At 35.0% G+C, this 25502-nt stretch overlaps 1 protein-coding gene and 1 long non-coding RNA gene across 2 annotated transcripts in view; both read right to left on the bottom strand.

Moving 5' to 3' along the window:
* The window catches only part of LOC149803253 (DNA-directed primase/polymerase protein-like), a 65617-nt gene extending 55723 nt beyond the window's left edge, over window positions 1-9894 (bottom strand). The window contains exons 1-3 of the mRNA XM_089953907.1: window positions 9881-9894; window positions 9486-9564; window positions 2555-2655 (exon numbers count right to left, since the gene is read on the bottom strand). Of these exons, the coding sequence (XP_089810033.1) occupies window positions 2555-2655; window positions 9486-9564; window positions 9881-9894 (194 nt within the window). The remainder of the gene's footprint in view (window positions 1-2554; window positions 2656-9485; window positions 9565-9880) is intronic.
* A 553-nt stretch (window positions 9895-10447) lies between these two features.
* Window positions 10448-22093, bottom strand: LOC149803252 (uncharacterized). Its single transcript, XR_016419953.1, has 3 exons — window positions 21780-22093; window positions 15509-15614; window positions 10448-10525 (listed from the first exon to the last, which is right to left on the bottom strand). It is a non-coding gene; the product is annotated as an uncharacterized LOC149803252 (long non-coding RNA).
* Between the last annotated feature and the right edge of the window lie 3409 nt (window positions 22094-25502).

The raw sequence follows: 25502 nt of genomic DNA, 5'->3' as shown, positions 1-25502 counted from the left end.
CTGTGTAAGTTAATCAGCAATGAAAGAAGTATTTTGATCTGAATGGGATCTAGCTGAGAAAATTTCAGAGATCTGAAATATGTAGATACCATTTAGTGATCTAAGCAGATGCAGTCTTTACATTATGTTCTTGGATGCCCAAAATTTTGCATCCACTACCTTGCAAAAATCCAGCCGTCCCAAGCCAATGAGCATACAAGACATCCACCTGAGAAGTATAAGTGTAATTATTGCTATTTTAAGTGGCAAAAAAGTGTAATTTGTAGGTAAAAAGTGTAATCTCTATATTATATGCCAGAATTACAGCATGTATGAATATAAGATTCAGTTTTACGACTAACCTGGTTATGCAGCTGGTCTAAATTCTTGTCACAAAGGGCAAAATCCATATGGATTAGAACCAGAATACAAACACAAAATATACTGAAAAATTATTTTTATTCAGTATTCATTATTCTCCATGTGTAAATTTTGCTGGATAATTGTGAACTAGAAATCTTCATTCATGAGGTCAGGTGCCCAGACTGCATTACATTACTCTTGCATACTTTTTTAAAGGTTATAAAGCAGTTAATATATGTTGTTTTTTCTGATCTGACATGTTTTGAAGTTTAAAATTTGAAAAGATCAATCTGCTCTAACACTTTCCATCATATAACATCAACAAATCACACCATAAAGCTTTTCACTTAACATCTGGTGCCATTTTCTTTACAGTACAGGCTGGTTGACAACTAGCTTATATGACATTTTTAGCCCAATATGCTGGCTGCATACTGTATCAGAGAGTTAGCCATCCAGAACAACACAAAACTTGCTGGTGTCCAGAAAACTGGCCATGTAGAGGATGTGGCTGCCGATGAGCGCTATATAAGAGACCATTGTATTCCATACTGGATCAAAGCTGAACAAAAAATGTTGCTTCCAGAGTTCTTTCAAGGTTTCAATCAAACATAAGATCACCTCATTTTTGTTATGTATATCTGATTTAATTCATATTTATTTTAATTTAACTGTTTGTCAGTTGTAAATTTTTTATTCTATTATATGCTATTATAATGTAAATTTATTCACTAGAGATGATACTTTTTCAGAAACGGGGCCCTGAGTGGCCGAGTGATCTAAAGCGCTCTCCATTACGGATCACTGCCATCTCACCTATGTCTGCATGGGTTCGAGTCTCAGATTCGGCTAATGTGGGTATGTGAGAAAGCTTGCCAGTAGCTTCTCGTGGGTCGGTGGTTCTTTCTGGGTTCTTCCTCCACCATTAATACTGGCCGCCATGTATAGCCTATCGTGTGCTGAAAAATGGCATTAAACCCTACAACAACAACCACAATTTTCAGAAAATTGTTTGACCTTGACTTAGTTTATAAACACTGTTGATCTAAATTCTGACCTTGTTTCAGAACTTGTAGCTACCTTCGTAAACAAGTTCTATTTTATTTTAAAATGATTGGTTGTTTCCAAGGTCATGATGGGACTACATGATTTAAGATGTAAACAAATTTTTTTATTTGTTATTTTTTGGAGTAAAATGATTGGTTGTCGTCAGGGTCATTTTTGGTGTAAACACGATCACGTGACCCCCCCCCCTTTCGACTTCGCAATCCCAGTTTTTTTTTATTACACACACTTGTTAGTTTTAATAGAGATGCTTTGAGAGAGATTTCTCAGTTTGGGGCTTTTTATACTGATGTCAAGTTATTTTGTTGTAGCCAGATTTTAAGTTATAATTTTCTTCAGATCAGTTGGATTTCAAAAAGGATTAATTCTTTTTTCTCTGGAAATATTTTGAGGAGTGCTCACACAGAAATTTTGGAAAGACATTGCTTACCAGTTTAATTTGGATTTCCAACAACAGAGTGCCATTATATGTATTTCTACAAGGAACAGTAGATAAGCACAGTACTGACTACAGCATATGTCATCGTCATCCATCTTGGATTTCCATCAGGATTCAAACTTTAAATTATTAGAAAATTTATTACTAGGACTTCTGCAATTTCATTCATGGATTGTTCTTAGATTATTTTTGGATTTCAATCTTAAAACCGTAAGTTCTCCTTTTTTTATTTTTTACAGAATTTTTCAAGGAAAAGGAATTATTTGTTAAATTTTTTTAAAGCTTGTTGTTTTCACTCTTTCTGTGTTACTCTTTATTCGAGCCTAAACACGTAACATTATTATGCGCAGATCTTGTTCATTGAACTCATCCCAGATTTTAATGATTTGAATCCATATTTCAGGCCTGACTGAAATCAGATCATAAAATGGACTAAAGAGTGGCAACAAACAGTTGTTGATGGATGGACAATGGATGACTTACGATGGACAACATATAATGTATGCATGACCACAGCAAAACCTCGCTTGGCTATTTGGCCAGATGAGCTAAAATTGTTTGTAGTTGCATAAAAGTACAATCAGGTCATCAACATACAAATACAAACAAGTCTATCAGATTGTATTTGTCTATTGCAAGTGGTTTTTGCCTAATCAAGATAACAGTTTCTGACATAAATTTTGAATATTTTCTATGGGACAGATTTACCAATAGTAGTGCCAGAAGACAGGATAGCTGGATACCAGGTACATTCTCTGACCGGAGTCAGAAGAAAAAGTCTCACTTTCAAAGGCAAAAACATGAAGGTCCTGAAAAATAAAAAGGTGAACACAGCACTTATTTCAAAATTATCTTCTTGATAGTATGACATCAACCTTTAATGGACTTCAGTACTAAACTATAAGCATGAAGTCAAGACATCAAAGTTTAATGGCCTTCAATACTAAGCCATAAGCATAAAACAAAGACAACAGCATTTAATGGACTTCAATACTAAACCATAGGCATACAATAAAGTGAAGCATATGATTAGTTCTGACTAAAATAAGCTTGCTGTATTCATTCTAAAAATTCACTTTGTAATTGACATGAGGATTGCTAAAGCACTCAAAAAACAATGGCTAAAAGAGACAAAGATCTGACATGATTCCAATGTAGCTCATTAATCAATGAAGAAAAATTAATTTCTTCCAGTTTCATTAAGAGATAATCATTAATATATCATGCTGATGCCCCACCTCCACCCAAACACACTAATGCCTACAAGTGTGCTATGGACCTAATTAAAAAATCCAAACAATTATAAGAAAACAGCATATATGCCATATTTCCAGACAGCATTGGGTGTTTTCAAAGACTCAAAACACACATTTCGAGGTACTAAGGTGAGTTAGTGCATATGACCAAAAAACCATTATTGTTGTCAAATGAGCATTACTTATGTTTTCAAATAAACTTACAGAAGATTACTGAAAATTCAAAATTTGGAAAATAAAAAGAAACGTACGAACAAGTTTTCTTTGAAGCATTTAATGCACTTACAAACAAAAAATAGTTGACAGATTTAGCATTGTCCAGTACCATCACCACACACATGTGCTGACATTCACACTCAACCAGACATATTTTAAAGAGAGAAAAAATATGTTTCTGTTGGGGGGGGGGGGTGTTGAAGGTAAATGCAGGTGTCATTGGTGTTCTCTTTGCACTCAATGAAGACTAAATGGTAATGTTATTAAAACTTCCCAAAGGGATCTTTTTGAATTTTTCTCAGCATAGAAAATGATCATTTTGCATCTGTATTGCTGTTAGATAGAGTCAAATATGCTGTGTGGTGTTGCTATGTCAACAGATGTACACTCCAAAATGACTGACATTAATATGGTGTTCGCAGTACAAAAAATAAAATGTCTCCCTTTGCTGCTGAACTTTACAAAGTCAAACTCCATCCAGGTTTTCCGAAATTTAGTTTTGCTGGGCTTTTAGGAATCACAGTGTCTTATACACTACTAAAATAATTGTGTTTTGCATTTTATATTGAGTAAAATCCAAGTTCAAAGAAATGCTGCTACTTACCACAAACTTGCCAATAAACTTTAATAAAAATGACTTTAACATTCTCGTTCAAGGCAATGATGTACAGTGGAACCCCGCTATAACGCAATAATTGGGGTACAAATAAATGGATTGCATTAATAGTGGGGTTGCGTTAATGTGTGGTTTTGACGGTATTTTCCTTTTTATCAGAGAACAACTCATTGGCACATATACATGTATTCATGTCTAATGTATATCATGAATGGGGTATCAACACCGTTTACTATTGTGCCGTCCTGGGCTACGGTTCATCCATAATGCATGCAATTCCACTGAAACATTGCACACAGATTTTAAATATTCAATAATTTTGTCTCAGATCATTGTGTCTGAATTCAATGTCTAATATATAGCATGAACAGGGTATTAACACCATTTATTTCCGTCTGATATCATACCGTCAGGGCTTGCAACTAATCCATAATACATGTAATTCCATTGCAAAAATTGCATACATATTTAAACTATTCAATAGTTTTGTCAAAGATCATTATGTGTCTGAATTCAATGGGAAAAATTAACAGCAAAATTAAGTTAAGGAAGAAGCACATGTACGGTTCATTATGTTCCAGGGTCTATGAATGGTGTATGTACAAATTTCATGCTAAAATTTTCTCGTATGCATTTCCGTGTACATTTATCCATTGTTAATTTCCAATAATTAATGCTTGTATGCGTATTTGTTTGAACAACTACAGCAAGAATAATTAACAATCAATACAAGCTTTCAGCGTGCATATAACTTTTAATTCAAATTTTGTGAATATCGATAGAAATGTGTGAAAACTACTATACTAATCATTGCGCAAAGTGCAGAGTACGACTTGGCATTTGTGAACTTGCTTTTCCATAATGGTAAAATATTATTTTTTTAAAAATAGGAAATTAATAACGAGTTCATAAGCAAACATCATACACATGTAAAAACCCGAGAACTAAGTGCAGTGGTCACAGGTCACTTTTATAAATTTTTTAAAGCTGAATGCATGCACAATTTCATACCCTATCAGCTGACCAGCTAATAAAGCGGACATTATTTACTGGTCAACTGACTGCGTCTGATAACAATGCAAAGCCCAGCAAACATGTTGACAGTTTTCATTTTTTGATGTTTATTAAATTGTAAGAATCTTTTATCAACCACCGCGTTGTCTGCTTCTTGGTTGAGTATGCAGTTAAAGAAGAAACACATGTTGGCTATTGTTTGAGCAATGATTGTATACAGAATTAATTGAAGATAATCACAAAGATGACTTAATGGCTTTACTCATGAATCAGTAATAAGTAACACTTCTGGTAATGTTTATTTTGGCACAACACTTCAAGAACCTGGTGAAAATGTTAAATTTCAGAAGCCATGCCACAATCATATTATATTTGAATTCATATGTGAACTCTTCCCCAAAATGAAACAAACATTTTACACACTATTCCTCATAATTTTAAAAAAATATATTTTTCCAGGTACAAGCAAAATACACGTACATATATTTCAAATTTCAGGAACCATGCCACAATCATATTATATTCAAATTCATATCCGATCTTTTCCCCAAAATGTTAATACATTTTTTATACACTATTTCATGTACTTTTAACAAAAAATACTTTTCATGCATGAATGAATATATAAAATTTCATAAGTAGCACCACAACCATGTTATATGTCAATTCGCGTTATCATGGGGCATATTATAGTGAGGTCTCACTGTATAATAACTTGTTCTTCAACATATATCTCTCTCATTGTACCTAACTTCATATAAACTGGGTTGTTCCACTTAACTTTAGCAAATTAGTCTAATGGGCTCCCCCATCGCAGTCTTTAAAGGATTTAAGACACCTTCACCATAGATATTCTCAGCCAATTAAGTAATCTGTAAAATGGTGGTTGTTATGTATGATTTTATATGGGTTATAAGCAAGAATGCTAACTTGTTCTTACAGATTACCTACTAGGGACATACAGAGTGGTGGTAAAAACATGGTTTTTTTCTTTCTCAGAACATGATAGTGAGCAAAAAATTGTTTTTCAAGTGACATGTTATGGCAGGTATGCAATGCCATGTTTACAATTGAGACCAACACATAAATGGGGGCATCAACCAGCAATTCTAGCTCATAATGGCTCCACAGACTAAACTTGGGACTAAATAGATCTAAAGCAAATGTGCTAACTAATAATAATAATAATAATAATAATAAAGACTTTATTTAGAGAAGGTAACTCAATTAGTTACAGAACTAATCTACCTTAAGGCCTTCTATCTGTTATGTACAATATATACAATATATACAACATGATGTGAAGAGTCTGGCTTGACACTAAATAATTAAGTAATTTTAAAATTCAAAGTATCAAGCCTGGAACACATGCACAGGCATCAGTGAAAACACAAAATATCATCCCGCATTGAACAATTCAGCTATGAAAATGGTGCAAAATTACAGAAAAGCAGGCAGTATTTTTTGTACTAGAACTGTTCAATTTTCTAAAGATTTCATCCATTTAAGACACTGATTATGAAAAGATGAAATACCAGGAGCCTGCCTTATGTCACTGGGAATGTTGTTCCATACCAGTGGACGAGTATATTGAAAACTTTTTTTTTAAACAATTCCTTCTTTGGCCTTGGTTTATTGTAATTTTTACTTCTTATAGACCTTAAATCTGGAGTACCATCAACATCTCTTTGGTGAGAGATATTGCTTAGATGGACAGGAATGGCTTTTCTGGATACTTTATACATCAATTTGGCCTTTCTAAGAAATATTCTTTCATGCGTTGTTAAAACCTTTATATTATTTATTGCATCCTGAAAATTGTCTATGCTTTGATCTAGAATTAAATGGTAAGCCCTCTTTTGGAGTCTTAAAATTGTTGTTATGTTTAAATTAAAGGTATTACCCCAAATTACATTACAGTAGTCCAGATATGGCCGATATAACTTTTATAAAAGATGACCCTACACTAAAGAGGAATGTATGTTTTGATTTTCCTCAGTAGCCAAAGATAAGAATTAACCTTTTTTGAAATATGTTTAACATGAATAGACCAAGTAAGATTGTTATCCACAAATACACCAAGAATTCTATCTTGAGAGGTCATATTGAGGCTCACGTTATCAAACAGAACCTGGACTTTGTCGCAATCTAGCCTTGCTCGTTTTTGTTGTGTGTAACTAGTAGGGTTTTCGTTTTTTCTGTATTTATGATCACACTGTTTTCCTTGCACCATACTTTAAGTCTGTTGAGAGCATCTTGTAAGTTATTTTCAAGTACCCTTTCGGTTTTACCAATCTCAGACAGTATAGTATCATCTGCATAGAGGTCAGTGGAAGAAATTGAAGTTCCAATCTTAAGAAGCAAATCGTTGATAAATAGAATGAATAACAGATGTCCAAGGATAGAGCCTTGTGGTACTCCACAATTAATATTTTTACTTTCAGAAAGTTGACCATTTAAAGATGCTTTCTGCACTCTATCGGTTAAGTAAGAAATAAACCAGATTAGGGAGTTTTCACTGCATTGATAGAATTTTAGTTTTTCAAGCAAAATTTCATGGTCTACAAGCTCAAAAGCTTTATGAAAATCAACCATAATAGTGCCTACCATTTCTCCTTGATCTAACGCTTTCAGCCATTTATCAATCAAAGATACAAGTGCAGTTTCACAGGAGTGATTCTGGTGAAAGCCAGACTGATTATCATAAATAAGATCATAAGTGTTTAAATAGTTGAGAAAAGAATCATGTACATGTTTTTCTAGTAATTTGGAGAGACAAGGAAGGATAGAGATAGGTCTGTAGTTATTTACATCATCTTTTTTTCCTGCTTTATGCAATGGTATAACCTTGGCAGTTTTCCATGTTTGTGGAAATTTATTAGACCCAATACTTTCATTGCAAATAAAAGCTACACACTCTACAATTGCAGGTGCAGCTATCTTTAGTAGCCTTGGTCCAACCATATCAAGTCTTGTAGCTTTACAATCATCCATTTTTTTAAATATATTTCAACACACAAATTCAGGACTCATTTCAGGAATTTCAAACTTTATATTGTTTGGTAGTATTTTTAGCACAGAAATGTTTGAGTTCCAGATGATCAGATGAAGTTTTTCAGCAATCTGAACAAAAACATTGTTAAAAATATTTGAGATGCCAGTTGGATTATCATTATAAATGTCCTCACGACTGAGGGATAAAATTTCAGCTTTACTCTTACATCTGCCTGCGGGGCCCCGAGTGGCCGAGTGGTCTAAAGCACTCTCCGTTATGGATCACTGCCATCTCACCTCTGTCTGCGTGGGTCTGAGTCTAGGATTCGGCCAATGTGGGTATGTGAGAAAGCTTGCCAGTAGCTTCTCGTGGGTTGGTGGCTATTCCCAGGGGGTTTCTGGGTTCTTCCTCCACCACTAATACTGGCTGCCATACATAGCCTATCGTGTGCTGAAAAATGGCGTTAAAGCCCACAACAACAACAACAACAACAACATCTGCCTGCACCAAACCCTGTAACAACTTTCCAGATAGCTTTGGGATTATTTTGTATTTTGGTTTTCATCAAGCACTTATTTATAGTGCGCTTGTTTGGCTTGATGTATCATTTTATTAACCTTATTCCTCCAAACTCTATATTCAGTTTGATTTCCTACTGATTTTAGTTGGTCTCTTTGCTTGATTGCTTCTAAAATTTCTGGGGAGAACCAGCCTGGTGCATGTTCACTATACTGATGAACAGATCTGTCCAACAATATCATCAATATCTTTAAAGATCTGGACTGTATTCCACGGAATCTGTTTCAGATCTTCTAGGAATTTAACAGTATCAAAGTTTTGAAAGGATCTGTAAGTAATGGATTTATGAATATTACTTTTGTTGATTTGTCATTGACTTGACATGTTAGAAAAATTGCAAAGTGGTCACTTATACCAATCTTTGGAACAATTACTTCCAAAACATTTTCTTTTGTATTAGTATAAATGTGATCTACAAGTGTTTTAGAGGTAGATGTTACTCTGGTGGGTTCATTTACTAGTTGCTCCATACCTAATGAAGCAATAAAATTCATCCAATTCACTTTTATTTGATCATTGAGAAGGTCTCTATTTATATCGCCTAGAATGTAAATTTCTTTCTCTTCATTTGAAATTTTATCTACTTGAAGTTCAAAATATTCACACCAATCAGCATGTCATGATGGGGGTCTGTACACAAAACCTACTAAATAGGGCTTAGCTTTTTCTGGAGAGATCTGTAGCCAAATGGATTCTATTTCCTGTATTTCTAGGTCTTCCTGTCTTTTACAAATAGTACCAGTTCTAACATACACAAGGAACCCACCACCGCCTGTTTTCCTATCCTTTCGATACATGTAACAGAAGCAACAAGTGCTGCTATTCATACTCTCCTTATATGTACCACAAGCATTTTATCATTTCTTGGGTGGTCACTGCCTGGATTATACTGGTAGCAGTCCTTATTACTTATCTTAACACTTTTGAGAATAATTCACCAGACAATACCTATGTGACTCTCACCTTTGCAGTTCTGCGAGCATGTTTGAAGGCATCCTTTTGCCTAAAAAATATCTCCCAACTGCCTGTGGGTCCAAGAATTCTGAAATTTAAAAAAAGTTTATGATATATTTTAATGTTATGTTCCATGAAATTGACTATGATGCAATACTTTAATCAATGCTGCTTCTAAAAACAAATAAAATTGAAAGTATTATTCTTAATGAAAATTTGTTTTCTGCTTTATCTTACTGAGGAAAAAATAAATGTAAAAAAAATAGGTGCAGCCATAAATCTGTTTTGGAGAGTACTGCCTTATTAAAACATACAAAAGTTATCATCTGCCTACAAGATGTAATAATTACTTCAGGTTTGGTCAAAAACATTTTTTTGCATCATGGCACTACACACACACACACTCCTCCATGTACATTTAGATGAAACAGCACTTAAACAAGAAGAGTGTACAATCATGTTAAAATATAAAAGAAATATTTAAAAGGACATTATCCTTCTCAAAATATAGATGTCCCAACTTAATTTGCAACTATTTTTATATGGATTTTGTCAGATATTTAACACATTTTAAAAATCAACCATGAAAAGAGCCACTGATTTTACTTCAAATTAAACATCAAATGTCATTTTAAAATATCAATGAACATAAACATATTAAGTACAGGAAGAGTTTGAATTTTTTAACTATTACTTTTAAAAAGTTAACAAATGAGTACAAATCAATAATGGCAAAGTAAAGTTACTTAATTCAAAGGACTTCACATGTAATTAGATTTTACTGCACTGCTTGTGACCACAAATTTGATAGCTAAGGTTTACTGTAATTTGTGACCATCTGGTGGCTAAAATGTACCGTAAATTTTAACCATAATTATAGAGCTAAAATTGAACCCTACTGAAAATGTAAAGGCTTTTACAGGATATAAACAAAGTAATTTGCATATCTTCATTTACTGACGTGCCTGTGGTGGTAATTTGTTGGTATTTTCGCTGCCTTGTGTCTTTTAACAGTTTCTTCAACCACCTTTTCTATTGACTTTCTTTTTCTGAAATTAAATCATGGTACCTGTATTATCGAAACAAATGGCTATTCACATACAAATGACAGCAGCATAAACTCAAAGACGACAGATCTGTAAGGTTTAAAAATCATTTGTTCCTTCAACAGTGCAACATTTATTTACATTCATGTTAAAAATAGTCACACCTGTCACCCATGGGAAAAGGCAAAACTGGCTTTGATTACTGTTGAGCTCTGCACACAGGTTCAACTTTCTTCAAGTTAGTTTTTCTTTAAAAACAAATACAGAGCAATGGATATCATTATCATTTGTATTATTATTATTATTAGTAGTAGTATTAAGTTACCAAGATTGCTTCAATATTTAACAAAATAAAATATGAGTCCATGTTCTATTTCAAATTTATGTTCCACACAAGATTGCTGTATTATGCTCACCTTAATCCATCCTAGAAAAGAAATCATCACTAAAGGTGTCAACAGGTACTCAGGTACCCGCCCATTCATAATTACCCGGGTAATAAAATTAGCTATAGGGTACCTGGTTTCCAAGTTCAAATAAAAATTATATCTGGCAAAGTCAGAAGCGAGCGAGATACAGAATAACGAGTACAATTCGTGGCTTGTGTCACTGATCCATCATAGACCTCCGTCTTCTCATCTTGTATTTTCAACGTGTGTGACCATTTGGCCATGTACATCAAACGGTCTCCTTATTTTCTTTTTATAGTAACTATATGACATGATTCCAAGAAATTAGATGGGCTTCTTGAATTTGAAACCATGTGCCACAGATTAATTATAATCTGATAAACACTCAAGTCACAGACCAGTCTATATTGAAAAAACATGGCACCAAATATTAATTGAAACAGGCTTTATTAATGTAATGTGTGGATGTTATAGGACTAAAAATGATAGAGGAGAGAGATTTTGTTAAACTGAAGAACAAGTTGCATCAGGAAAAGGACAAATCAATAGTGCTTTACAAATTTTGAAACAGGAATTCAACAGTGATGTAATATAGCATTCAGAATTTGTATACTTAACTTTAAGTTAAACATGTGATGTAGACTAGTTAAAGTGAATCTTATGTATAAATAAATTTATCATTTTGTTGTGTGTCTGTATTCTCATAATATTACTGATATATATGGAATTTGCTGATTTGTGACAAGAATTTTAACTAACTGCAGATCCAGGCAAGTAGCAAAAATAAATGTATATTTTTGATACGATTTTCTGTACTTATGGCATGTAATCTATAGATTGTGCCTTCTGCCACTTATATTAGTAATAATTATGCTTATTCCTCTTGGGGGATTGACATGTATGAACTTACAACAAAGCAGTTCAGGTTCATATGTAATATAATTTCCCTTTGATCAGGTACCCAGGTAGCCAATCATTAGGATCTATGGGTACCCACGTGACTTTTTCTTGGCATCTTTAACCATCAGACTTAAAATACCTTATTTATTCTAATAGATGCCCCAGGGGCAGTGCAATGGGGGCATTGAATACCATATATCACTGTCTGACTGAAAATGATCATAAATTAAGTTGTTTTGATTTTTCCAAACAGTCATTGGATTACTCATGTACTGTTTTAATTATTTGGACACACACACATGGATATATACATATCTATACACGTCAGTAAGATAGGAATATATCTTTTTTGTAGAAAAAATGTGGGATTCTATTAGAATAGCTATGGTAATCACCAATCATAATCTGTTTTGTACACCATGACAAAGCAATATCTTCACTACTGACTGACAGTTGCATATGACTTTAAAAACATAGGGCTCTTTGGTTGACCAACTGGTACAAGTTTCACATGGAAATAGCTGTTAATGTTTTAAAATGCCAGGATTAGACAGTTGCTCAACTTGCCAAAAACAAAAGACAACTTATGTGAAAAGTCTGTGATGTAGGGAATCAAAAGAAGCCTTATATAGCTATTCTTTGAGATATATGAATCGAAATTTCACCTGTCTTTACAGCAGTGTTTCTCAAACTTTTTTGTCTTGCGGCGCACCAAAAAGATCTAAAAATTTTCACGGTACACCTGAAAAGATTTAACAATTTTTGTGGTGAAGAACTTATTTATTTTTACATAGATATTTAATTTTAAATTTAATGTGAAGGATGTGCCTGCTTTCGAAAGCAAATCAGATTGAAGTGAGGCTTCAAAGTCGACAAACAAGCACGCATTTCATAATTAGAGCGATCGAGTTCTCCCAAAATCTTGCACAAGTCTCGCGTTATGAAAGGAACCAGTGAATGACAGACTGACAGAGATTGCATTTTTATATATGTCACTTTTTTAACTTTTGCAACATTGATTTACCATCTAATTTTTTCGATATGTTCAAGGTTTCAAAACGTTATCAATTTTAAATATTTTTCAAAACTCCCACGGCACACCTGCAAATCTCTCACGGCACACAGTTTGAGAATCACTGCTTTAGAGGCAAGTTCCCATGGCCCTGATGTTACTAGTTTATTAAACTGAACATCTCATCTTCCATTTCATGATAGCAGTAACTTGGCTAGGTACTTCTTATTCACCATTTCACATCTGAGTTATTTTGTTTCATGATGATGATTGATCCCTGTGATGTGTTTATATTCTTTTGTTACATAACAAACACTAGGACTCTGAACTAAAATCCTGTGAAGTAAAAAGAGGACAAATTATGCAAATACACACATACATATACATATATATATATATATATATATATATATATATATATATATATATATATCCAATACTAATAAATTATCTACATATACCCAAATATGGCCCAAACATAGCCGTTTTGTGATTAAATACACTGATACAGTGTGTTAGATATTGGCTTCCCTGTGAAGTTATTTCACATTTCACAAGTATATATATATAAACATCAATTTTGTTAAATGATTATCATTATTTTTCTTCTATTTTAATTTATCAATAATCAGGAGTCATTCTAGACTCATAATTTTGGGTGTCACAGGATGAAGCCTAGTTGAGATTGGACTTAATATAGTAATAGTAATAATAATAATAATGAGGACTTTGTATAGCACCTAATCTTTAGAAGCTATAAGCGCTTGACAACAGTAGACAACACCTATAAGACAAAAAACATAATAATATTATTGCAAAAACAAACACCATGAAATTAGAAAAACATTAAAAAAATTAAAAAAAACATGCTGAGAATATTTCAAGTAGGAAACATTATTAGGTCTTTAAGTTTGTCCTTGCAGTCAAAATAAGTGAGTTTTGAGAGCCCTCTTGAATGTGATCACTGTGTCTTTGTGTCTAAGTTCAGTGGGCAATTCATTCCATGTTGCTGGGCCCTGGTATGCAAAAGAACGCTGTCCATATGACTTTGTTTTCATAGTGGGAATAATGAGTATACAATTGTCAGAAGAGGAGCGTAAGTATCTTGCTGGTGTGTACACATGGGTGAGATCGGATAGGTATGTTGGACTAGAGTCCAACAGTGAAACATAGCACAGAGAACAAATTTTGTGTTTGATTCAAACCTAGCAAAGATACTAAACACAATTTTGTGAATGAGATGTTTTTTATAATGTAACTGAATGATGAATGAATCTGACACCTTGTGTGTATAAAGACCAACAATGGCTATAAGAAAATGATCTATCACCAGGGATGATCAATGTATAACAAATATAAACAAATATGAACAATGTATGATTCATCAACAAGTTAGACATATGTATAATTGATGTTCAAACATTGCAATATTGAATCACACAGACATGTCTGACTTTCTAGAAAAGTTAGAATAAATTCATAGACATTCAAGAACTTTATCACATAGAAAGGATATCAATAAAGAACACCTTTTCACACTGCACATACCTCTACAGCTTAAGATTACTTCTGTTAAGGTGGACAGCTTCCTGATAAAACTCATCTGTATTGTGATAATACAGTGAGAATTTACTCTATAGGTTCTCTGGTTATGGTCAAAACCATGACCAGGGAACACAAGGTAAATAGGTTTCCCACTGCATGTACTTTGTGCATGCAGCAGTGGGTGAATTTTACTAAAGCTAAAAATGTACCACTCTTTGGTACATGTAATTCAGCATGAAGCAATGAATCCCATGTACATTTTCATTCATATATAATGCATAAACACACAATTCCATGACAATGGGTGAAGTAACTTCTCCCTCTAGTGCAAATAGGGCAAAGTGATATGAAAACATAAAAGATCTAGCTGTCAACTTTTTTATTGGTACATATGCTTTGCAAAAACTGACATTTAATGGGTCTGAAAAGTAAAAGTACTATAAAAAAAATAAAGGATCATGTGTTATAAAAGTATTAAAAGCTTTCTATCCTGAATTTTAAAAAAATGCTGCATAACTTTGCAGTTGTTGTTGTTTCAGGATTTTCAGTGCAAGATACATGGTAGTCAGTATAACTGGTGGAGAAAGAGTTCCAGGTTAGCCCCAGTAAGAACCACCAACTCATGGGAAGGTACTGGCTATTCACATACCCACACTGGCCGAGCCCAAGACTCAAAACAGGGAGGAAAGAAGAGATTATAATGATCAGTAAACACAAACATTTTAGACAACTTGGCCACCTGGGGCCCCTTTATAACTTTGTAAATAGCACATTAGATGGTAACCTTACAAATATGTAGCTTTCCCTAACATAGGTGCCCAAAGCCACATCAGCTCATAGCACTATGTTGTTAGGTTGAATATTAAACGAACTCATTAATGTCTTCATAATGTTTAGTGTGTTTCAATGGTTATATACATAATATCTGCATTTTTGTATAGGTTTGAGTTATATGGGTATAGTGTAAATTTTGGGTCATATTTTGGACAGTATTTAGGTATATTTGGACAGTTTTATATATAAAATCTTGATGTATTTGGGTGAAACCTGGCCACAGACCACAAATATTCAACAATAAGAATTATTCTAATGGAAGACATTCAAGATCTTAGTCTTTACCTGATGTTATGACTACCATAAAAATTCTGTATGGTAAACATGGTCTTTTCTTCTGTTCCATCCATCTTCCAGAGTATAAATAGCACAGTACATGTATACCAAATTACTGGAAGTAAAAAGACATTGATAGATAATACTGTAGTTGTACATGCAAAGTTTCTATTCATATTTCTGCATTTTCCCTCATTACAATGCTTTCTCCTGAGTGCCGTATAGTATATGACCTTACCGTGAGACTGTTTTGAAATAAATTGTGTAAGACATAAATTTACTATCACATAATAAAATGGGATCCATTACCGTACCCACCTTATAATAAGAACTGCATTATAATTAAGGGCTTTACAGTAAGGAAATGCTGTACTAGCATTGCGTATTGTTGAGGGTATATGTAGTTTTGTGTCATATACCATATATACTCACTTATAAATCAGGTCCAATTGCAAACAACAAGTACCTTGATCTGCCATCACCAGCAGATCATGGACTATGTTGTTTATTATACTGATTACTCCTTACAAACTGTTTTTTTTATATGACAGCAGATTCTATGCAGTGTTATGTATATTTGATTTAATTATATCTGATTTAATATATATTTATTTCAATTTAATTGTTTGTCAGCTTTAAACATTTTCATTTTTCATTACATGATAGTGTAATGTAAATTTATTCACTAGAGACGATACTTTTTTTTAGAAAATAGTTTGACCTTGACTGTTAGTTTATAAACACCAGGTGTTGATCTAAATCCTGACCTTGTTTCAGAATTTGTAGCAACCTTTGTAAACAAGTTCTATTTTATTTTAAAATAATTGGTTGTTTCCAAGGTCATGATGGGACCTTGTCTTTAAGATATGAACAATTTTTTTTATTTGTTATCAAGCTGAATGACTCAATAGCAAATAATGCTAAGAAAAACAAATGAGAATTTTTTGTGCAAAATTAGAGTTATTGAATCATAAAATGTAGATCAGTGACCAAATTTTGTCATGGTGGTGGTGAACTCTAAAAGCTGCATCCATACACAAAGTTGCATGCTTTTGTAGTCAACAAGAGATATCAATCTAAATGTGATGTGATGTAATTTGGATTTTTAATGTAGCTTTAACAATTTTTCAGTCATATTGCTATGATGTCTGCAATGTGGCAGTTTATAGTGATGTCTAGCACTGGGGCATCATGCCGCAGACATGTAGCATGATGTCCCACCCAGTCACATTATTGAAACCAGTCCTAACACTAACCTCTTAATGCTAAGTGCCAAGCGAGGGAGCTGTTAGTACCATTTTTGTAAGTTTTTGGTATGACTCAGTCGGGATCGAACCCACGACCTCCCGCAACCGAGGCGGAAGCTCTAACCACTAGGCCACCAGAGTAGTCAATCTAAATGTAAAACTAAAGCATGCAATAATTATCACATTATCCTGCTTTTGGTTAGATGATGTTGCAGTAATGCACATACATAAACCACTCACTCTATAACTTGTGCCTGGATAACTCACAAACACACTTATAATGTGGGGTCAGGCATGGATCCCATATGTTTGTAAACCAGAAAATACTCCCAAATATGGATTCCTATATGTTGGGTGTGAAGAAAATCATGATCAACATTAGTAAATGAAACCATCACATATCTCTTGTTTTATCATTAAAAAAGTGGTTTGTGCTGGAAAATTTGAATCAACATCATAAAATTCTCAACTTTTAGTAACAAGTCATTTTGTTAAATTTTCTTTCCAAACATTCTCAATACACTGGTAATAACAATAGTTGACAAAATTTTGATCAATGAAAATGTTACTAATGCGTAATGGTGGCAACTCTTTAATAAATAAATACCAATTAAATAAGTTTTGTCAAGTGTAATTTGTGTTGTAGTTCAATCTTTTAATTTAGTTTCAGTGTGTTCATCATAAATGCTCTTTTCTGTGATAAACTAATTAAGTGATGACCACATTTTGATCTCAGACTTGTAGAAGTAATTGTTTTACTGTTACACTCAATTAAAATTAGATCTGCTTTGTATTATCAAGTTAATTACATCTTTTGCATCAAATCAAATAAAGAAGGTGGAATAGAAGAAAAGTTAAAGGCATGCTAATTGTGTCTGCATAAGAGCTAGCAGCTCACAGGGGCTTGTATCATTGCTTACAATATCTATATGCAATACATATAAAAAATGTTATTTTATATTTAGTGCATATAAGAATTATTGGTTAAATTTAAGTAATGATACATGCCCCTGTGTAGCAGTAATGGTTGTGTTAACTCATTTCATTTGAGATGTCATTGTATATATTACTGTGCAAGTAGTTTTATACTTAAGCTACTTTAAATTAGCCGAATCATTCATAAATGTGATCAAAGTTAGCAAAGCAAGCTAATGAAACGAGTTTTTGGTGAATAAAAAGCTTTCTTTCAGACATACAGGTCAGTGTGGAAAAGCAAGTTCCAGAGTTGGTAGTGAACTTCAAATTTCCACTAAAAGATATCCTCAGTGATAAGAAGTTCACTATTACTTGCAATGAAATTAAGAGATCAGTATTTTACTAATAGAAAAATATTTTAAACAGTAAATTTAACATTGATGTGTTGTTTCATTAAATAAGTTTCTGCAAAAAATGGAATCTTCTTTGAGCAACAAAAAGCAATGACATAATACACAATGTTTATATATACATGTGGTGGTTGTTGAAACCTCCTGGAAAATGATAACAATCTTTCAAAGGTTAAGTTTCCTGAAAACTAAGGTAATTTATACAAAAAAGCAATCAACTTCATTAGAAAAAGCCCTTTTGTTGACAATTATTGCCAATAAGGTTATATACTGAGCATTTTGCCATTAAATATCACTGTTATCCCCCACCCACTTGAGGTCCCTTGGTAACTTGTGCCCTTGCTTTTAGTGTGGCCTATGTTTTTGTACCTGTAGTCCACAAGTTATCAACTGCTCAATGCATCACGGACAAAATATTCATAACGTTTATTCTGCTAAACATAACACATATCCATCAATGCCAGTACAAATTTAGTTGGCCAATTTATCAGCCAACACCATTAAAAAGGAAACTGTTCCATACTGTCTTTTCCAAATGGTGTTCATGTACTATTATTTACAAAGACTATTTGCATGACTGCCAAAAGTCACAATGCCACTTGTCTGGATAATAATAGTTATAATATGGTGTGCAAACAATTAGAATAGTCCATAAATTAGTGGGTTTCCCCAACAGCAAATGTTCTCATAATTCAATTTTATTATAACGGTCCAAATTGTTGTTTTCAAAATAGTGACATAGCATAAGCAAAGAAAAATCATTTTCCAATTTATCAATCATTGTAGTCAAGTGAAAATACGTTGGACTGCCAGGCAAAAGATCCAGGACTGAAGCAAACTCTATTATTATTATTAGCATATGCTTTTTTTAAAATCTTGCATTAAGAAACAATTATGTTACTCAGATTTATTGTGCACATCTACATAAAACAATGCAAAAAATCAAAAGTAAACAGCTGACACTACCTATGAAATCTACTACGTTAAAACTCCTAACATATTTTACCTAGCCATCTCTTTGGTGTGTGTGTGTGATTTGGATTTTTAACGTAGCTTTAACAATTTTTCAGTCATATTGCTACGATGTCTGCAGTGTGGCAGCTTAAAGTGATGTCTAGCACTGGGACATCATGCCGCAGACATGTAGCATGATGTCCCACCCAGTCACATTATCCTGACACCAGGCCGACCAGTCCTAACACTAACCTCTTAATGCTGAGTGCCAAGCGAGGCAGCTGTTAGTACCATTTTTGTAAGTCTTTGGTATGACTCGGCTGGCCATCTTTTATGAGTATAAAATATGTTCTAAATTAATAAAGTAGAAACTTCATCAATCAAGCAACACTACTGATATTTATCATCCACAAAATTCAATATTAATTCAAAAATGTACTGCTATCGAAGGTAAAGGTACATGGCACAGTACAAGTTTTAACAACTTGCAAATATGGAATTTAAAAAATAATTAGCTGCAAATATTTTGCAGATTATGTATCCCACAGCTGTTCAAATAGCTTTAAGTAAATTATAAACCAGTGGCAATGCAAACAGTCTTTCCAGATGTGATTAACAATGGTCATGTGAATAGTCTTTCCAGACCAGGTTCACAGAGGTCGTGTGAATAGTCTTTCCAGACCAGGTTCACAGAGGTCATGTGAATAGTCTTTCCAGATGAGGTTAACAATGGTCATGTGAATAATCTTTCCAGACCAGGTTCACAGTCAATATTTCCCAGTTAAGATGCATAACAATCACGTGAATTGCCTCGGCCATGTGAGAAATTAGTATATACCCCTTTCTTGTATTCTTGCAGGTTCCTTTAAGTAATGGGATTTGACTATTTCCATTCTAAACTGATATCAGCACCATCTGTTCTTTTTAGCTGTAGTATTGTTACACAGAAGTGTTTGTTCTTAACAGCAACATATTATTTCAACAATGCTTCCGTTTTTGGAAAAATATAAGAAAATAATGAATCAAAAGAAAATGGATCAAGGATATGCTTTCCCTTTATCCCAAATGCAAATGTTGTTTTTGTGGGTTTAACACCATTTTTCAGCACATGATGATACATGCAGGCCAGTATATCTGGTGGAAGAACCTGGAAAATTTCGGGAAAGAATCACTTACCCATGGGAAGCTACTGGCAAATTTTCTCATATACCCACACTGGCCGAGCCTGAGACTCAAGCCCACATGGATAAAGGTGAGTTGTTTGTGATCACCTTAGACCACTTGGCCACCCAGGCTGTACCATCCAAATGTACATCTCCTACAGCTGATACTGAAAGCCAAATCAGGCCCCACATGGCTGAATAAAGCCACTGATTTGATGATGGTTTATGCAAATATATTGACCTTGATTACACATGGCTCATTTTCATAAACATGGTAAACAAGGTCATCATACTGAAACTTTGACATAATGGAATGATGCAATCATATATGACTGGTGACTGAACTGTTGTTGTTGTTGTTGTTGTAGGGTTTAACGCCATTTTTCAGCACAAGATAGGCTATACATGGCGGCCAGTATTAATGGTGGAGGAAGAACCCGGAAATCCCCGGAAAGAACCACCGACCCTCGGTGACTGAACTGATGATATGCCAAAATATATAAATGAATTATGCCAGTAATTCATATTAATTATGAGACAATTTTTAATAAATATGTATAATGGACAAATAATTCTAATACTTAACAAGAGTGAAGTCAAGGACTGAAAATCGAAGATCAATGTTTGCAGAAAACATTATAACTTCCTTGTTGAAAGTATATAATCATTCCTTTAATAGCATGTCTATAAAAGATGGACAAATAACACCTTCAACCACACAAAGAATTGAGATGACAAAATTATGCAAAGAAAAGGTGTCCTTTGCATGATGCTTTCATTAAATAAATAAAACTGATTTTAAAATAAACTAAGGAAAATCATCATGCCTTTGGACAAACACTATACCAACATGTATGAGAACAGGAAACTGTCAACAGGTGCTAATCCTGAAGAGCTTATTAATTACAAACAGCTGATAATTGTAAATTTGGGAAAACATGGTGGACTTGCTATAGTTCAAATAAAAGCATTTACAGAAGGTGTCCACATCATTTCTTCAAAGAATAACTCAATATATAATTGTATACACTCATGTGGTTTGTTATTGTCAACATGCTCATATCATATCCTGTTTAGTCCTCCATACAGCGATTGTACAAGATTCTTGTTTTATATGACAGCAGACAGTATGTTCCATTGAATGTTGTTTATTAAAAAAAATTGTATTATTTACATTATTGAGGAGAAGCTACAGCCACATGACCGGTTGGTACGCAAGCTCAAAGTGATGGTCACCTCTTGTTGTTAGTTACCAAGTTTTTTTCCAAGTTTTTCCAGTAGTTCAGTGTGTCCACTCATGTTTCAAGATTCCGGTTAAAGATGTCACAATTTTGGGAAATTTCTACCGGATACCCATCAGTCCTAACGATCAGTTACCCGTGTACCCGATAAAATGGGAAATTGTATTAAATGTGAACCAGAACTGCTTTGTTGTAGGTTCACGCGTGCCAACCCCCAAGAGAGGTATAAGCATAATTAGTACTTATATAAGTGGCAAAAAAGTGTAATCTAAGCATAAAAAGAGCAATCTATTTATTATATGCCATAATTACCGAAAACTGTATGAAAAACATTTAATTTTGCTACTTACCTGAATCAGCAGTTACAATTTCTGTCACAAATCGACTAAATTCATGTGGATTAGTAGTTAGTACAAGAGTACTGACACAAAAGAAATTGATAATTTATTTATGCACAACATTCACTTCAACTATACTACTCAGTACAGTAACTTTTGCGAATAGTCATTAAGTCCACAAATGATGAATGTCGTATTATCCTCGACCTGCCATGGTTCGTCCCTTAACGACGGTCCGGTGCAGCATGTTTTTAAGTTTAACAAAGTCCCACTCCTCTAACATTTTTGTCATAAAACATTCAGTCACATCGATACATCTGTTGTTTTTTTTTTATAATTATCATATATGGCGCTATTTATTTTCAATTTAGACTGGTACACTACCTAGTCAAAATAGAATAAATCTGGGCCATTGAGATTAAATTTCAATAAACCCGTCTGTTTTGTTGGCACTGTTTCATGTAAAATTTATGCAGAAATTACCAGATTTACATGAGGTGAATTTTTATTAGTTTTTTTTTCTTTTTCTAATTGTATTAAATAACAAAGATTTTTTTAGCCAGAGAAAAATTTCATTCAGTATAGTTGTCCATTTCGTTCATTTTTTCCTATCGTAGAAGTGTATGTTATGGTAATAAAGGTTTTGTGTTGCCTTTGCCATGACAAAAAATGTCTTGGGTTTCCCGCTAGAAGAAGGTCCCGTAATCAAACATGAACAGCGACCCTGACTTGAACAGCTGACACTCACTCCAGGGCAACAAACGTGAGGCAAAAATAGCATTAGTTAAACCAGACATTTCTAATGTGCTTTCTTTTATTTGAATTAAAATATGTATTTAAATTTTATTTCGTTGAATATTTCTTAATCAGTATTTACTATCGCTATCTCCGCCATTGCCGGTCCCAAGCCCGGATGTAAAAGGAAGAGGCTTGGGCGTGAGGCTAGCAACCAGACCCTGTAAAACCCAACTTGCTACAAAAACGCTAACAGAAGAAAAAACCAGAAACTGAAAGCCTGATGGAGGAAGGGTCTTCTTCTGGAAGACCTATGACGCTAAGTAGTGAAATCCGCAAGCCCGCGAAAGCCATAAAGCAGACCGCCATTCTATCAAACAGGAGAATTAACATCTCCACATGGAACGTGAGGGCAATGCATGAGGCAGGAAAAACAACACAGGTAGCAGCAAAGATGAGGAACTAAAACCTATCCCTACTTGGCATTGGCGAGACAAGATGGTTTCAGTCTGGACAAAGAAGACTTATGATATGAGATATGCTACCGTATTCAGGGCATGAAGAGGATGACGTGCCTCATACTGTCGAAGCAAGTATATAATGCACTGATAGGATGGGAAGCACACTGGCCCAGAATCATCACGACAACGTTTAGGACGAAGAAGGAGAAAATAAAGATGAACGTCACAGAGTGCTACGCTCCAACAAATGACGGCGAAGAAAGATAAGGACCAGTTTTACAACAGACTACGGAACATAGTAGAGAATTTTCCAGACAAAGACATCAACATCCTCATGAGTGACTTCAATGCCAAAGCTGGGTCAGACAACACAGGGTACGAACAAACTTTGAGGATCCGCGGCCTTGTAGAGATGAAAGAAATTGGAGAGATTCGCAGACCTTTGTGCACTGAACAACCTGGCCATCGGGGGTACCATCTTTCCCCACAAGAGAATCCAAAAGAACACATGGATATCACCAGACCATGTGATAAAAAATCAGATTGACCACATCTGCATAGCCATGAAGTTCAGAAGATCCTTGCAAGATGTGAGGGTGAAGAGGGAAGCAGATGTGGCATCTCAACACCGCTTAGTTGTCGCAAGGTTGAAAATTAAACTTAAGGCTGAAACTTAAGCTGAAGCAGAACTGGATGGGCACAAAAGAGAAGAAAAGAAAGTATAACATCAGCCTGTTGAAAGATGCAAAAATTTAAGAATACAGACTGACGTTTAACAACAAGTACCAATTCCTACAAGAGCTTTTTGAAGGTGAGGAAGACAATGCGAACAACAGATGGCTGAAAGTTAAGGAGGCAGCAAAATCAACGCCAAGAAGCATTGGGCAACATGAAGCACCAAAAGAAAGAATGGATTTCAGCCGAAACATTGTGTAAAATCCAGGAGCGGAAACAGAAGAAACCAACAGTAAATAACAGTAGGACAAGAGCTACGAAAATAAAGGTACAACAAGAGTACACTGACGCACACAGAGAAGTGAAAAGAAGCATCAAGACAGACATGAGAAACTACGTTAAATGACTGGCAGCAGAGGCAGAAGAAGCGGCTGGAGGTGGAAACATGAATAAGCTGTACGATATCACCAAGAAGTCCGGCAAGTACAGCAAAACAGAGAGACCTGTAAAAGACAAGCAGGGAAAGACCAAATCAAGTACAGAACACCAACTGAATACAATGCAGAACATTTTGAAGAACTGTTGAACAGGCCAGCACCACTAAATCCCCCAGAAATCGACCCAGCCAACGCAGATCTCCCCTTAAGCTGTGATAATCTCAGCAGAGACGAGATCAGGAAAGCCATCACGCAGATGAAGAACGGCAAGGCAGCTGGACCTGACGGCATCCTAGCAGAAGCCCTCAGAGCAGACCTAGAGGCTTCAGTGGAAATGCTATCCCCCTTTTTGAGAAGATATGGGAAGAAGAAGAAATACCGACTGACTGGAAGGAGGGATACCTCATCAAGATCCCAAGGAAAGGCGAGCTCAGCAACTGCTCCAACTACAGAGGAATCACACTCTTGTCAGTACCAGGGAAAGTTTTCAACCGGGTCCTCTTGGAGAGGATAAAGGAGGCCGTCGACTCACAGTTAAGAGACGAGCAAGCGGGCTTCCGGCAGAGCAGATCGTGTACGGACCAAATAGATACTCTTCGCATCATAGTCGAGCAATCGGTGGAGTGGAATTGTTCGATTGACATCAACTTTGTTGACTATGAAAAGGCATTCGACAGCGTGGATCGAGAGACACTCTGGAAACGTCTTCGCCACTGCGGTATCCCAACCAAGCTGGTGAACCTGATCAAGAACGCTTATAACGGAATGTCCTGCCGAGTCATTCATGCAGGACAGCACACAGACAGCTTCCTAGTGCGGACTGGCGTGAGACAAGCCTGCTTGTTGTCGCCGTTTCTCTTTCTTCTCGCTATCGACTGGATTACGAAGACGTCCACCAATGGGCAGAGAAATGGGATCCAATGGACATTGTGGAGACAACTTGAGGACCTGGACTTTGCAGATGATCTAACGCTCTTGTCCCACATTCAGCAGCAAATGCAGGACAAGACCGACATACTGTCAGCCAGATCAACAATAGTTGGCCTCAACATCCACAAAGACAAGACCAAGATCCTTAAGATCAATTATGTCAGCAGCAACCCAGTCACACTGCATGGAAGCCCCCTGGAAGAGGTGGTGTCCTTCACGTAACTGGGCAGCATTATCAACCAGCAGGGTGGCACAGACGCAGACGTCAAGGCAGGATCGGAAATGCGAGACCAGCTTTCATACAACTCAAAATCATCTGGAGCTCCAAAGAAATTTCCTTGACTACCAAGATCAGAGTGTTCAACTCCAATGTGAAGTCAGTCTTACTGTATGGAGCAGAGACCTGGATAACCACCATGTCGACCGTAAAGAGAGTTCAGACCTTCATCAATAGCTGCTTTAGAAAAATTCTTCAGATCCACTGGCCATACACCATC

The sequence above is a fragment of the Sinohyriopsis cumingii genome, chromosome 3, assembly GCF_028554795.1.
Source record: "Sinohyriopsis cumingii isolate HCF-2022 chromosome 3, ASM2855479v2, whole genome shotgun sequence".
Classification (NCBI taxonomy): Eukaryota; Metazoa; Mollusca; class Bivalvia; order Unionida; family Unionidae; genus Sinohyriopsis; species Sinohyriopsis cumingii.
The sequence above is the reverse complement of the archived record's forward strand: the minus strand, read 5'-3'. Positions and strand labels throughout refer to the sequence as shown.